At 37.4% G+C, this 15,630-nt stretch overlaps 1 protein-coding gene across 2 annotated transcripts in view; it reads right to left on the reverse strand.

The window, feature by feature from the left end:
* RAD23B (RAD23 homolog B, nucleotide excision repair protein) overlaps window positions 1-15,630 on the reverse strand; it is a 44,125-nt gene that overhangs the window by 12,811 nt on the left and 15,684 nt on the right. For both annotated transcript variants that reach the window (XM_067743743.1, XM_067743744.1), the window contains 4 exons: window positions 15,161-15,240; window positions 11,983-12,257; window positions 7,081-7,136; window positions 556-683 (listed from right to left, as the gene is read on the reverse strand). In XM_067743743.1, the coding sequence (XP_067599844.1) occupies window positions 556-683; window positions 7,081-7,136; window positions 11,983-12,257; window positions 15,161-15,240 (539 nt within the window). The remainder of the gene's footprint in view (window positions 1-555; window positions 684-7,080; window positions 7,137-11,982; window positions 12,258-15,160; window positions 15,241-15,630) is intronic.

The following is a 15,630-nucleotide window of genomic DNA, read 5'->3' on the forward strand; positions in this document are numbered from 1 at the left end:
AAAGAGTCTACAACCTAAAACTTTTCCTAAATCTGGGATCTGAGTTGTCCAGATAAACCAGATTATCTGAACTTTTAAGTGAAATCTCCCAGTTTTTAAAAGCTGGCAACTAATTAAGAAATTTACACATAGTACAAAATTTGGCTTGGGCTTCCAACTTGAAACTTTTGCTCTAAATAGCACATCCAGGATTATGCTTGGCAGGCAAAAAAGCTACTAAAATGTTGGATTCAATTAGATTTAAAATCTGCCCCACCCCTACCCCTCTAACACACAGCTGTCATCCTTTGAGGGTACTACTCCAAGTGGATAGCAAATTTTACAACCCATTTAGCCACGTTGTTTTCTAATTGAAAATCCTATCAAAATCTTTTAGAAGAGGTTACATTTTGTTAACACAAAATGTTAACATACTAAGAAAAATAAAAGCGTTATATAAATTATCTAGCATACATCATTATTATCTTCTGAATTGTTACTAGCCCTTTAAAATCTCTGTTTCTTTGAGATTTTGTTCTTAAACAACTAGAACAAAGAAAGCAAAATGTTTCTCACCATTAAAAGATACTCCACTGCTCTGTCAGGGTTGTTGAAACTGGCTCTCAGGGCTGCAATTACTTGCTCTCGTTCGTAGCCCATTGACATGATCTCAGTTACCATATTCTCATAAGACTGACCTGTCACTAAAAAAAGGTGTGTGTGGGTGGAAGAAGGGGAAAGAAAAAGAAAATTTAATAAATAAACAATCTCCATGTAATGTGAGTGCATATACGTATACACTGTTTCAGGCACTACAGTGCCAGGAATACAAAGATGAGTAACTGTTATCAACTACAACATATATGTGGTAGGTAGAATAATCCACCCCCTCCCATCCCTGGAAACTATTAAGTAAGTCAGGTTACAAGGCAAAAGGGAATTAAGGTTGCTAATCAGATGACTTTAAGATAGGGAAATCATCCTGGATTACCTGGGTGGGTCCGATGTAATCTTAAGGCTCCTTAAAAGTAGGAGGGAAACAGATGAGAGGGTCGGAGAAATAGATGTAAGGAAGAGAGGGACAAAAGCAGGGTCAGAGATGCTATGCTGCCACCTTTGATGACAGAGGAAAGGGATATGAGCCAAGGTATGTGGTCAGCCTCTAGAAGTTGGAAAGGACACAGAACAAATTCTCCCCTAGAGTCTCCAGAAAGGAATGCAGCTCTGATTTTAGCCCAGTGAGCTCCATACCAGACTTCTAACCTACAGTACTATAATAAGATAATAAACCTGTTGTTTTATACCACTAAGTTGTGGTACAGAGCAGCAATGGAAAATACAGTATGTTTAATACACATAATAAAAATATCAAGTACAAGTGTAGCACAAACATAGAAAAGAATTAGCAAGTCAGGGCAGGCAAACTGGAAGAAGAGAGAGATGAACTGATTTTTGAGAACAAGTAGCAGGGACACTTCACAAAATCAACTGTGCTGTAATAAGTTGTTTTCCTTGGACACCTTCCGTTATCAAAGCAGAGGGGAAAAGGAGGTTGGAAGCTAGAAAGTTAGAATGTCCCATACCGTATAAAACTGGTACAATTATCCCTGTAAGGCATTTCCCACAGGATCTCTCCAACTCTGACTCACTCTTCATGGAAATGTCAGACAACACTCTGATTTAAAGAAAGCCAACTCTCTCCCACTAAACTTAAAGCTACCACACTTCTTGTCCATCTCCCACCCTTTCCTGCCCACCTAATTATCTTGATCAGCAGTTAACTATGTCCTAGAATGTCATCCTAAAAACAAAAACACGCCTCCCTTGACTGCATCCCAATTCTCTTTCAGGAATTGGTCCATCCGTCTGCTCTCCTCCCTTCACAGCCATAGCTGTCTGTACACGCGGTGTCCACTTCTCACATTCTGCTCACTCCACAACCAATACCAGCATGTGACTTTGGATCTCAAAGATTCCCCCTCAAACATGCCTCACCATTTATCATCTGCCTTCTCCACTTCAATTAGCAGCACCTCTATCCATCCAAGTGCTTGAACCAGAAACCTTGGTGATTTCAATTCCCTTTCCCCTCCTTCTGCATCTAATCCACTGCATACCTGGTAGGTCCTATCTCTAAAATATACCCCAAACCTATCAAGCTTCCTCTTTCTCCCTGCCTTAACTCAAGACCAGTCCACAACAATCTCTGGTCTAGATTATGCCCTGCTTCCTCTTCTGCCCTCAAGCCCACAATCCATTCTTCAGCCAGTTGCAAAAGTGAGCTTTTAAGAAAGAAAACCTAATCTCATTTTGGGCTCCCAACCTCAACAACCCTGCATGTGCCACACTCCAAACAATCCATTTCTTGCTTCACAAGTCACAGCTTCTGCCCCAGGACCTTCACACACACCAGGCTTCTTTGATGGTCTGTTCCTTTACATGCTCCAGTTCTCAATTTAAACGCTACAGTCTCAGAGAGGTACTGCCTGACTAGCCTAAATATAAGTGCCTTTTGTTCTTCTTTATGGAAGCCATTAATTTTTAAAATATCATTTATCATGATTTGCAATTTATTTTATGTTTCACTCTATTTTCTTTCCCCCATCACAGGTTCAACCTTGCTAGGGACCATGCCATTTTTGCTTTACTGTTTCCCTGATATACAGGTGACAAAATCAGTTGAATGATTTTTTTCTGCAGAATTTTTTCTTATTTCATATAGTGTATTACACTAAAACTCTGGTCTATCTACCCCCCCAACCCAGTTTCATTGAGAAATAATTGACATACATCACTGTATAAGTGAAAGACACAGGGCATGATGGCTTGACTTACGTATATTGTGAAATGATTACAACAGGTTCAGCTAACATCCATCTTCTCATATGGATACAAAAAAAAGAAAAAAATTCTTTCTCCTTGTGACGAGAACTCAGGATTTACTCTCAAAAACTTTCCTATATGCCATACAGCAATGCTAGCTACCTAGTCATCATGTTGTACACTACATCCCTAGTATTTATCTTATAACTGGAAGTTTGTACCTTTTGACCATCTTCTTCCAACTTCCTATCCCCCATCCTCTGCCTCTGGAAACCACTTTGAGTTTGATGATTTGTTTTGTTGAAGAGTCTACATATAAGTGAGATCCTATAGGAGCTGTCTTTCTGACTTATTTCACTTAGCATAATACCTTCAAGGTCCATCCATGTTGTTGCAAATGGCAGAAACTCCTCACTTTTTATGGTTGAGTAATACCCCATTATGTGTACACACACACACACACACACACACACACACATACAACCCCGCTTCTTCATCCATCGATGGACATTTAGGTTTGTTCCATGTCTTGGCTATTGTAAATAATGCTGTTATGAACATGGGGATGCAGGTATTTTTTCAAGTTAGTGCTTTCATTTCCTTTAGATAGATTCCCAGAACTGGAACTGCTAGATCATATGGTAGTTCCATTTTTAATTTTTGAGGAACCACCATGCTGTTTTCCATAGTAGCTGCACCAATTTACAATCCCACCAACGGTTTACAAGGGTTCCCTTTTTCCACATCCTCACCAGCATTTGCTATACCTCGTCTTTTTGATGATGGCCATTTTAACAGGCCCGAAGTGGTATCTCATTGTGGTTTTAATTTGCATTTTCCTAACAACTAGTGATGTTAAGCATCTTTTTATATACTTGTTGGTCTTTTGTATATCTTCTTTGCAGAAATGTTTATTCAAGTACTTTGCCCATTTTAAATTGGTTTGGTTTTTTTTTTTGCTATTGAGTTGTATGAGTTCTTTATATATCATGGATATTAACCTCTTATTATATACATGGTTTGCAAATATTTTTTCCCATTCCATAAGTTGCCTTTCTACTTTATTGATGGCAAAATTTTCAATAAAGTTATCTAGTAACTACGAAAGCATAGCTTAAAAAACTAAGTATCACTGAGCAAATTTAGCATTTGATACCTTGGTTTAGAGTAATGACTTTTCCCTACCTATTCCATAAAGTACTTAAGCTATTTTTATCTTTTAAAATACCCACTGATATAATTCTAGCACAAATCACTCAGGTGCCAATACACTTTCAGTAATCTAGTTCCCAGAAACAGAAAATATTATCAATAATAAACAAAATTAAGAGTTGTGGAATATCATAACTGTACTATTTTAACGTAGTGTTTCTCATTTAATTCTTATAGGAACTCTATAAGAAAGGTTTATTTTCCCTTCCTTTTAAAGATTATGAGGCTGAGGCTTAGAAAGATTAACAATTTGATCAACGGCTGTTAAGTCATGGTGCAGAGACACAAACACAAGCTGTCTAGACTCCAGAGCTCCCATGCCTCTCCTTGATGCTATGCGTCCTAAAATCACACTTCTTAGTCGACTAAGTTATTAAAACTCAAAAAGAAATGCCTACACTCAAGTTTGATACTCTTTAGATCCTGAAAGTATGAGGGAAATGACTCCTAGAAAAATTAGGGGCAATGAACAACATGAGACAGAGCTAATGATGAAGTGATGAAGAAGATGTCATTAAGAATGAGTTTTGGGGGACTTCCCTGGTGGTTAAGAATCCGCCTTCCAACACAGAGGTATATGTGGGTTTGATCCCTGGGGATGTGGGTTTGATCCCTGGTTGGGGGATGTGGGTTCGATCCCTGGTCGGGGAACTAAGATCCCACAGGCCGCAGGGCAACTAAGCCCGCATGATGCAACTACTGATCTCACGCACCACAACTAGAGAGAAGCCCACGCGCTGCAACAAAGAGCCTTCACGCCGCAATGAAAGATTCTACATGCCGCAACTAAGACCCAACACAGCCAAAAATAAATAAATATTAAAAAAAAAAAGTCTTGTACTTATCTTCTAGGTTAGGAGGTGCTGTGAAAGGAACAATGACCTCATTTAGATTTGCCTTTTAGAAACCCCACTGTGGCAGAGACTAGAACAGCTAAAAGAGGGTAACAGAAGAGCATCAGTAAGGTAAGGACATGAACCAAGGCAATTAAGTGGCAGTAGAAACAAATATTCCGCAGACTTTAGGAAGGAGGATCAATAGGACTCCTGGCCTCACTGGGCCAAGAGAGGCAGAGGGTCAAGGTTGATGCCAATACTTTGGTAGAGAGTGGAAGATGATGCAAGCAAGAAGGGAACAAAGGAGAAGAATCAGATGGGGGAATTAAAAATGAATAAATTTAGAACCTAAGGAGTTTGTGGAGGTTATAGGTTTTCCAGCTGGCAGCTTAAAGAATGAGTCTGGGAAGTCAGAGGGAGATATGTACTAGAGTTTTAATTTTGAGAACGCTTGTAGTACAGTTAACCCTTGGACAATATGGGTGTGAACTGCATAGATCCACTAATAATCAGATTAAGTCTATTCCTAGTACACTACTACATGATCCATAGTTGGTTGACTCTGCAGATGCAGAACCGTGGATACAGAGGCCTGACTGTAAAGTTATAGATGGATTTTTGACTACATGGGGTTGGCGCCCCTAACCCCTGTGTTGTTCAAGTGTCAACTGTATATGGGTGGTATTTGCCATTCCCATGTCTGAACTTTGAACTATGACCTAGAGCAGAACCAAAGAAAACTCATACATTTAAAAGCCAGGTGAGATAGAAAGAATTAACCAGAAAGCCTGAGAAGGAATAGTCAGAGGTACGGTTCAAGAAAAGAGTGGTGTCACAGAAGTCAAAGAAGAAATATTTAAAGAAGCAAGGTATCAACACAAAGACTGGATAAATTAAAGATGAAAGAGTAAAGGGGTCTCGAGACCATACAGTTGAGAACTGCTGTTCTAAGAGATGCAAGGTGTAAAAGGTAAGACACCACCACCAGAGACTAGAGCAGGAGCAGCTAGAGCTGTGGACTCCTGGGCTTCCGCCCAGCAGCATCAGTGCATTCCAGCTGAAGCAGCAACGGCAACAGCCACAGCCTCCAACAGCAGCAGGGGCACGTGCTAGCTGGTTTCAGCTCTGAGGGTACAGAGCTCTTTACTCATCTCTGGGTAATCTTGAGCTGTTTCAGCACCTCTGTAACAATCTCCTAAGATTAAGCCTTTTCCTGTTTGAAATAGAGTGATTTCTGTTTTCCTGATTGTTGGATACTAACTCATATGAAGCAGAGTAATCCCAGAGAACAGTCTCTCAAAGATAGGAATGTGGGTTTGGTACATCCAGGTGATCTTAAGTTGATTAAACAACTATTTTGCCCCTATGTGCTATGGGAAATCAGCCAGCCATTTTCCATGGCAATGAGGGCACCATGGAGTTCAAGTTCAATTAGGTCAGAGGGCCAATCCCATATCTTGTGAGATACTACTGCTGTTGGAACCTTGCTGCTGTAGCAGCTAAACAAGGAATCCAGAAGCCCATACTCTACTGAAGCTGCCATTCCCACCTGTTCCCAGACTTCTACCTCCCTACCATTTCATGTAGTACAGAAGAGTACCAAAGGGAAGGAATGGGGTTGCCACCCAACAGACCAATAATGAGTACTTATAGCAGGCACTGTACCAGCTATAGTTACAGTGGGAAAATGGGCAAAAAACCCCAAATTGATTTTGACAGATTAGATGTGAAGGGAAGGATGGAAAGACATTATTCAACAGGTAAAACTGAAAGTCGGGATAAAAAGGCACTTTCACTGCAAGTACAATACAAGCAACAAGATGCAGATGGGGACCTATAAGGCTACAAGGTGGAATGAAGGCTGGAGGTGAATAAAGATGAAATGTGAGACAGATTTAGTAACATCTTATACTCATTTCAAAGATACTTTGTAATAAGCCTGTACACAGATCAAACTTTGTAAAACCTCATTTAAAACCCACATTTGGAAAATGGAAAACTATCTGCTTTAAGGCAAGAAGTATGCTTAACTCTAACAATACAATTTAAAGGATTCAATATATAATACATTAACTTACAAAAGTCTTCAGTAACATCAACTGAATTATCTAAATCATTTAGCCACTTGATTGTAAGCAACCATGAAAATGAACATTTTTGTGATCTAGAAAAATGAAACTTAAACCTCCTCCCTGTCTCTTACAAGGTAATTTACAATGTAGATACTTACCAAGTGCACTTGTTGCATCTTCAAAAAGGTTTGACCGAGAAGAATCACCTGATGTACTGTAAAATGTTTTTAGAAAATCATGTATGAGAAAGTATGTAAAATCTACCTTAAAGTTTAGTAGCTATCCAATTTGTAGAGATTCTTTGATTTTAATTGAATGTAGAAGTCTGGCTACAGTGTTCAAAAAGGCTTCCAGATTAAACCCCAAAGCTTTATCCATAACATTTACGGCATGGGAAGAATTTTCAATTTTAATACTCATTCTGTTCTGCAAATCCATCATTTAAAATGTCCAAAGATATAAAAGAACATCCTTACAGAGAGCTTACCATTTAAGGAATACAAAAAAGATAACACACAACTAATTCCCTGAAAGAATTTACAAGAAAAATTAAATAATCTATAAGTCAAGTCACAGTAAAAGAAATATCAAAAGCTGTATATGATAAACAGCACATGCAGAAACTGCATTAGGCTGGAAAGGCCTGGGAAGTCTTTACATAGTAGAATTTCATTAGGTCTTATAGTTAAGTTCTGAACACAGAAACTGCAAGAAAGCCTTCAGGTCAAGGAACGCAGCATAAACAAAAAGATGCAGAGGGAGGATAGACCCAAGCTGTAACCAAGTTTTAAGCCAGTTTAGAAGGACTAAGTTTTGTTAGGCAATTGCAGAAGATGAGTCTAGAAAACAAAGAAGACACAAACACAATAATAAAAGACCATAAAGAGAAGGCCAAAGAAAAATAAATTGAGGTTTACAAAAGTGGTAAAGACAGCAGTTAGCAGTTTGGAGTAAAACATACACACAACACAATACACACATATACCTCTGTCCCAATTTTAGAAACAAAACACAGTAGACTTCAGTTCTGAGAAAACCCTACAGCACAGTAAGAGTAACGGAAATACCTAAGTTTGAATTCATAAATTACTTTGTAAGCCTCAGTCAGTTCTTCACCAATACAATGAGGTCAACAATGGTACCCATGTATCCCTAAGTGCTGTGGGTAGGGTTACTGCTGGTAAAGTGCTCAGCAAAGTGCCTGGTATCATAACACTCAACATGATTGTTATGATTAAGACAATACTTTGGTATAATTTTTAACATATCTTCATCAACTAGATAGTAAAATTAACATGTAGAAGGCAAAATATCAAAAAGAACTATATACTACAGCTCTATACTATATATATAGGAAAACAAATTCTCCTGCCTTAGACCTGACCTGTGTCGTCTTGTTGTGTGTTTGAACAATTACTGCATGTCAGCAGAACTACAACTGCCTAAATTTTCCCCAGGGGTGCATAGTATTCCATTTAATTGACCAAATCAAACTATAAAGACATTTTTTGTTTGGTTTCCAACCTTTAAATTCTTTCTGTAGTCAAATGTATTAATCATTCCTTTTATGACTTTTTTGGGTTAAGATTATTTTCCCATGCTCTCCTCTAGTTTATGGTTTCACTTTTACATTAAATCTCTATCCATCTAAAATTTATTTTTATGAGTGTAAGATGTGATCCATCTTTTTTTTACCTCCAGAAGGCTAGACATTTATCCTAATAGCATTTTCCCCACAGTGGTCTGCAATTACATTTTTATCTTATATTAAGTCCCTGTATGTATTTTGGTCTGTTTCTAGACTACTATTTCACCAAGCAGTCTTTCTAGTTAAGAGCCATACTAAATTGTAATCATTACCATGCATAATACATTTTACTATCTGGTAGAATTAGATCCCTTTGTTACTGTTCTTTTATAGAACAATTTGTGCTATTTTTGCACATTGTTTTAAAATTTCTTTTTAAACATTACAGATAAGACTGAGATACCGTTTAACCACCATTCAATCTTGATTCTGCCTCAACACTCCTCCCCTCCCCATCCGCAGAGGAAACCACTTTATCCGTTAGTGTGTTGTCCCTCTGCTACTGTTTTTCTACACATTAATATGCCACCCACAGAAAATATGCAATGTTGTTATGTGGCTTTTGTTTGGTTTGTGGTTATTGCCTATACTGTTCTGCAATCTGCTATTTTCACTTGATAACAAAGCCTTGAAACCACATTTATTTAATATGCATATACACTGCATACTTTAACTGGCCTGTAGTATTGGATATCAGAGCTCCTCCAACTTTAGGAAGCCCAAGAATTCACCAGGAGAGCTTGTTAAAATACAGATTTCTAGGACCCACGTCCAGAAATTCTTATTTAGAGGTCTAGGGTGGAGCCTAACAATTAATTTCAAACAAACTCCCAGTGATGCCGATGTTGTCTATTCACTACCACACTTGAATAGCACAGTTCTCTAATACAAATAACATGTCGAGTCATGCCCTTACTAATGGATATTTAGGTTGGTTCCAATTTGTCCTCAATTACAAGCAATGCAATCCTTGTGCACAAGTGCAGTTTCTCTAATGTAGATATCAACAAGTGGAATTTGCACTGCAATATGTGGTTTTTAAAAGAACAAAACTGACCTAAAAAAACAAATCCCTAATAATGAAATGTCAGGCCAGGGTGATAAACAAACTTTCTGACACTCCTCAAAATTCATACCAGCGTATCTCCTGATAATTATCTCACTGAGTTCTGTGCTTTATAAGACACTAAATGTTTTATAGCACAAATGAAGAAACTAAGGCACATTTAAGCAGCTGGTTTTCTGAGCTTCCCTCCCTTCCCTTTCTGTGCTATCCTTCTCTGAGGTGTATAGTTTGGGGAAATAAGAGTATAGGGTTGGGCTTCCCTGGTGGCACAGTGGATAAGAATCCGCCTGCCAATGCAGGGGACATGGGTTTGAGCCCTGGCCTGGGAAGATCCCACATGCCACTGGGCGACTAAGCCCGTGCGCCACAACTACTGAGTCTGCACTCTAGAGCCCGTGAGCCACAACTACTGAGCCCACGTGCCACAACTACTGAAGCCCACACGCCTAGAGCCTGTGCTCCGCAACAACAGAAGCCACCGCAATGAGAAGCTCACACGCTGCAACGAAGAGTAGTCCCCGCTCACCGCAACTAGAGAAAGCCACACACAGCAACAAAGAACCAAAAGCAGCCAAAAATAAATAAATAGATAAATAAATTTATATTTTTAAAAAAAAGAGTAAAAGGTTGGTGTACAAAGCCCAAGTAAGTAGGCAACTCTGGAGTCTGCTTTTCTGACCATCAACTCCTTTATGTAATCTCTATGGGTCTGAAAAGATAATCCTGACTCTTGAGAACAGATGAATAAAACTGTACCCCCAAGAAGAAATAAAAAGAATAGAGATAATAAAAAAACTTGAATTGATATTAGCACATTAAAATGGATTGATCAATTTGGGAATTCTTACACTATGGAGCTTTTTAAAAGGAGCTTAAAGCAATTAAGAAAATATGATATACTGTACCAACTCAAGACATATTTAATTAAGTTTACAATGTTTAAATGATTTGGAAAACCAATTTGTGAAATTTATAAGTTCCCTCCCATACACAGAAAAGATGTAACAGCCTTTAGATGCAATAGCATAGGCCGACTCTGGGTTGTCTCCCACTAGTTAAGGGTGATTGTATGCAATTCTAGCTGCACATGGGAGAAGTACCAAATTAGGCAACAGTGTTTCAGAATGCCTAAAGCAAAGTACAGCAGGCTGACATAGGGAAAATATTTTACTACCTGAACCTGTGTTCTCTTGGGGAATTAAATCCTTGAAAAGAGGCCCGAAGCAGCAACAAACCAGGTGACTCAAACCCCTCCCAACATGGCTGACTGACTCAAAGAAACGGCACTCAAAGACAAAACACTAAAATGAAAGATGATGAGAAAGAATTCATGACTAAATTCTTTCTCATCATTGTATTTATCACAGACATCCTTCTATGTCAGTGTTTCCAAATGCTGCATAGTTTTCCATTGTGACTGGTCCTGATTCCAGGACGCTACTGCCACTGAGGTCCTGAGTTGCACCAAAGTCACAAAATACAAACCGCTTGCTTCAGTGCCAATACATACTGGACACAAAGCAACTCAGGCTCTCAGATAAAGAAGAGATTCCCGTGTATGATTTCCAGCCAAGAGAACTGAAGCATTGTTTTGGTTATTTTATTTATCATTGGGGAAAAAAACCTTTGTCACAAACTACTCAATAATCCTAACTGCCAACTTCCCACAAGAACTTTTTTTTGCTCCCCAAATATCCCAGCACTTTTTCTTCTGTTCTAAAGATCTACATAGGCAAAAACTTAAATTTCTATACAACTTCACAAAGATGTAGATACTTACTCAGCACATACTGTGTGCCATGTGCTATATCATATCTTTTACTTATTTCATTTAATCCTTATAACAACTCTATGAGATAGGTCCTGCTGTCATCCACATTTTGCAGATGAGGAAAAATCCAAAGACGTTAATTTCTTTTCTAAGGTTAAGACCTAACAAATGTTAGACCCAAACACAATACTACGTAGCAACTGGAAAAATTTACTGACATGGAAGGATGTTTATGACAGATGTGACAATAGTCAAAGAATATAGGTCAAATATAATAATGATTGGGGGACAAATGTCAAGTTATTTATAATGTGTCAAGCTATAATATACTGTCAGATTATTTTATAATTCTTCTTCTTTTTGGTCATTTGTATTTCCTAACTTTTCTACACAAAATGAATAATGACTGACCCCTTTCCCTTCACCCTGGGAGAAAAAAAACAATGCAGAGTATACAAATTCAGATTACCGAACAGACACAAGCATACTGCTTTAGTCAGGGTTCAAAGTTTAGAAAAAGTTTAACATAGTAGATAGAAAGTTAGTTTGATCAAAACAATAATCAAAATAAATACATTCATGAAGTCACTGTTATAAACATATTCCTATACAATTTCCTAGAATCCAGTTCTTACCTGTCAGTTGATGTTGGGCTAGCAGCCACTGGTGTTTCTGCTGGCTTTTCTGCAGGTTTCTCTTGTTTCGTTGCACTAGCAGGTGCAGGTTCAGAAGACGCTGTCGTTGATGCTGGAGTCACAGATGCAGGTGTGGGAGTGGGAGCAGGAGCCAAAGTGGGGGCAGGGGTTGGGGCCTGAACCACAGTTGGTGCTGTGGAGGAACTAACTGTGGTAGTGGTGGCAGAATTTGATTGCTGAGTTGTAGCTGGTGCTGGTGTTGTCACTGCTTTGGGCTAAACACATTACAAATCAAAATAATGCATTATGATAAAACACTGCATTATTACCTGATCTCTGGATGCTACAAACATAACACTAATACAAGTTTGTAACTTGAAAATAATTTTGTAAGGTGACATAATGAGTGATCAATAGCGGCAATCTGAATCACTATTTATGTTATTCTTTCAAAGCTGATGAGAGCATATACATTAACTATCAACTTCCATTAGCTTTAGCCAACGGTTTCAGTCTTCGGATCATTATGAAAAAGAACCAAAAGAAGCAAATATTTTAAAACGTACAGAATGTGTATCCAGAAAAAGAACCACATAATTCCCCCCCAAAACTTCACAATTAAAGTTTCTTGGTTACAACTTCAAAGTATTTATCGTCATTTGAAAGCAACAAAAATAACTTTCTTGAAATGAAAGTATAAACAGAAGTATGATTAATGAACATGCCAGAAAGTCTACTGTATTTTAGAGGAGGGAAGAAAATCCCAATATTGACTACAAGCCAATAGGTGTAAGTACAAAGAGATTAACATAACTTTTGAGATGTATATACAGTTAAACCGACAAATAAAGGCCAAATAAAGTTATAACCGCATGCTCAGCACTTTCTGAACTAGAATCAGAGCCATAAACATTCCCACCAAGCAAAAAAGCAATTACATATGGGTAAAAATCATATTATATGAGTTTTATTCTTCTCCAGCCTATCAATACTCACTACCTTCTTAGCTCATAACTTACCTAAGGTGAAAAGGTAACTGATTTGATGGAAGATGAGATTAAAATTCAACATAATTTGCCCCAAGTATAAATCAACAAACTGTAAATGCAATGAGTGGATTTGTGCCTTGTTCTATTTGAGCTAGTATAGAGTGTACTGGAAAAAAGTGCCTTGTGCAAGGTAGGGGGATGGGACTTACCTATCCTGCTTAACTCTTAGTTATGTTCTAAATAGTCAACGTTACTATAATAATAAAGGAAATAAGACCATAACAAATACATACCCAAATATGTGGCTACCACATTTTCCACTATGTACTATGTATGATAAAACTAAACAAGGGAATACTATTCAGCCTTAAAAAGGACAGAAATTCTGGCACATGCTACAATGCGGATGAACCCTGAAGACATTATACTAAGGGTAATAAACAAGTCACAAAAGGACAAATACTGTATGATTCCACTTATACGAGGTACGAAAAGTAGTCAAGTTCATAGAAAGGAGAACAGTGGTGTCAGGGGCTGGGGGGCAGGGGAAATGGGTAGTTACTGTTTAACAGGTACAGAGTTTCAGTTTGGGAAAATGAAAAAAGGTTTAGAAACAGACGGTGGTGATGGCTACACAACAATGTGAATGCATTTAATGCCAATGAACCAAACACTTAAAAATGGTTAAATCTGTAAATTTTGTGTTGTGTACCACAGTTTTTGAAAAAACTAGATGAGGCAAAGTTTCCTCATATGATTCTGTTCCTGTGTATTTAAAGTTTAACATTTAATAAGTGCTTAAATATAGCAAAATCAATATGGTTCTTAATAGATTAAAAAAAATTAGGTCCAGTACATGTAAACTGTTCAGCTGCTTTTCATTTCTCACTACAAAAGTATTCCATAATTAAAATTTACTTGTTCACTAGGGGCAAGACGGGAATAAAGACACAGACCTACTAGAGAATGGACTTGAGGATACAGGGAGGGGGAAGGGTAAACTGGGACAAAGTGAGAGAGTGTCATGGACATATATACACTACCAAATGTAAAATAGATAGCTAGTGGGAAGCAGCCGCACAGCACAGGGAGATCACCTCTGTGCTTTGTGACCACCTAGAGGGGTGAGATGGGGAGGGTGGGCGGGAGGGAGACACAAGAGGGAAGAGATGGGGATATTTGTATATGTATAACTGATTCACTTTGTTATAAAGCAGAAACTAACACACCATTGTAAAGCAATTATACTCCAATAAAGATGTTAAAAAAAATTTACTTGTTCAACTTTGTTTTCTACTGCATATATCAATTACTTTGAGACTTTAAAAGAAACTCACATTTATTCTATCTACAGTCTTTGACAAACTGGTTTCCAATTACCTATTTAAATTTATTTTGGGTGCTACAAGTAACACTACTCTTCTGAGATTATTAGGAGTTTAGAATTTAGGATCATAATTCAGTCCTAAAAGTATCACGAGCACCACCACTTCTCTATTTGTCTTAACTCTCTACTGCATGTTTACGTATCTTTAAACAAGTATATAAATAAAACAAAAATCCTGAGAGAATCCATATTCATTCTCTGCTTTAGAGAAAAACTTTTGACTTTTATTTCAGTCCAATAAATCACAAAAAAGTTCCTGTTAAAAACCTTCTCACAATAATCATTCCATCGTTCGCTTAGCTGTCTTTTCCCTTTTTTAGTTTCTAAAAATCTATCCCACTGGCTAAGAAATATCACTGAAATTGTTAATCTATATGTCTTTTTGGCCCTGAAGTATTTGTTAGGTCTAGTACATCAATTAGCAAATCCTTTTAAGGCACTCTTATTAAAAACTACAAAATGAGAAACACTTATTCAATTTCTAAGAATCACATTCTCTAATAATTATACAATTAGTGATTTTACTAATCCAACAATACCTAATAATTTTTAACATGACACTTCACATATCAGTTGTTTTGACATATTTAAAATTATGCTCAAACTACAAATATATGAAACTATTAACTTTATAGTTGACTCAAAGCAAACTGTTAAAATCTTTAATAACAATTAAGTGCATGCCACTATGGATGTGTATAAACTGTTTTCACTTGAAAGTGTAAAGCAAGACTTGGGATCATCTTTTTTTTCTTTTTAAACTCACATGCATAAAGATATATACAACGAGGTTGAAACTTACTTTTGTCACCATAACTACCACGAAGTTTTTCTCATCAATTTTATATTCTTTTAGAGCAGTATCATCATTGAGGATTTTGCCTAGCACATTAAGAAAAAAACATATTACTGAAGGCACCGTAACTTTGTCTTACACTAACTGAGGTTAAAACAATCACCAACATCAATTCTATTAAAACTTTCCCCAAAGAAAAAGATTAACCAGTCAGCCAAGATAAACATAAGTGGATACATGATTAGTTAAGAAGGCATAAATAAGCATTTGACTAAAAGATAGCAAACTCATATACTGTATGTAGATATCTCAATCCCAAACATTTCTTAAAAATTATTACTTATAATAAAAAAGACTTGCTGGGTAAGGAAATATTAACTAGGTCCTGAGAAAGAGGAGATCATTTAGACAAACAAAATTCAATTTTGAGATGCTCAAGGATTCCCCACCCCTTCCCCGGAATAACCTATAATCCC

Source organism: Pseudorca crassidens, chromosome 7 (assembly GCF_039906515.1).
Source record: "Pseudorca crassidens isolate mPseCra1 chromosome 7, mPseCra1.hap1, whole genome shotgun sequence".
In the NCBI taxonomy this organism is placed as follows: Eukaryota; Metazoa; Chordata; class Mammalia; order Artiodactyla; family Delphinidae; genus Pseudorca; species Pseudorca crassidens.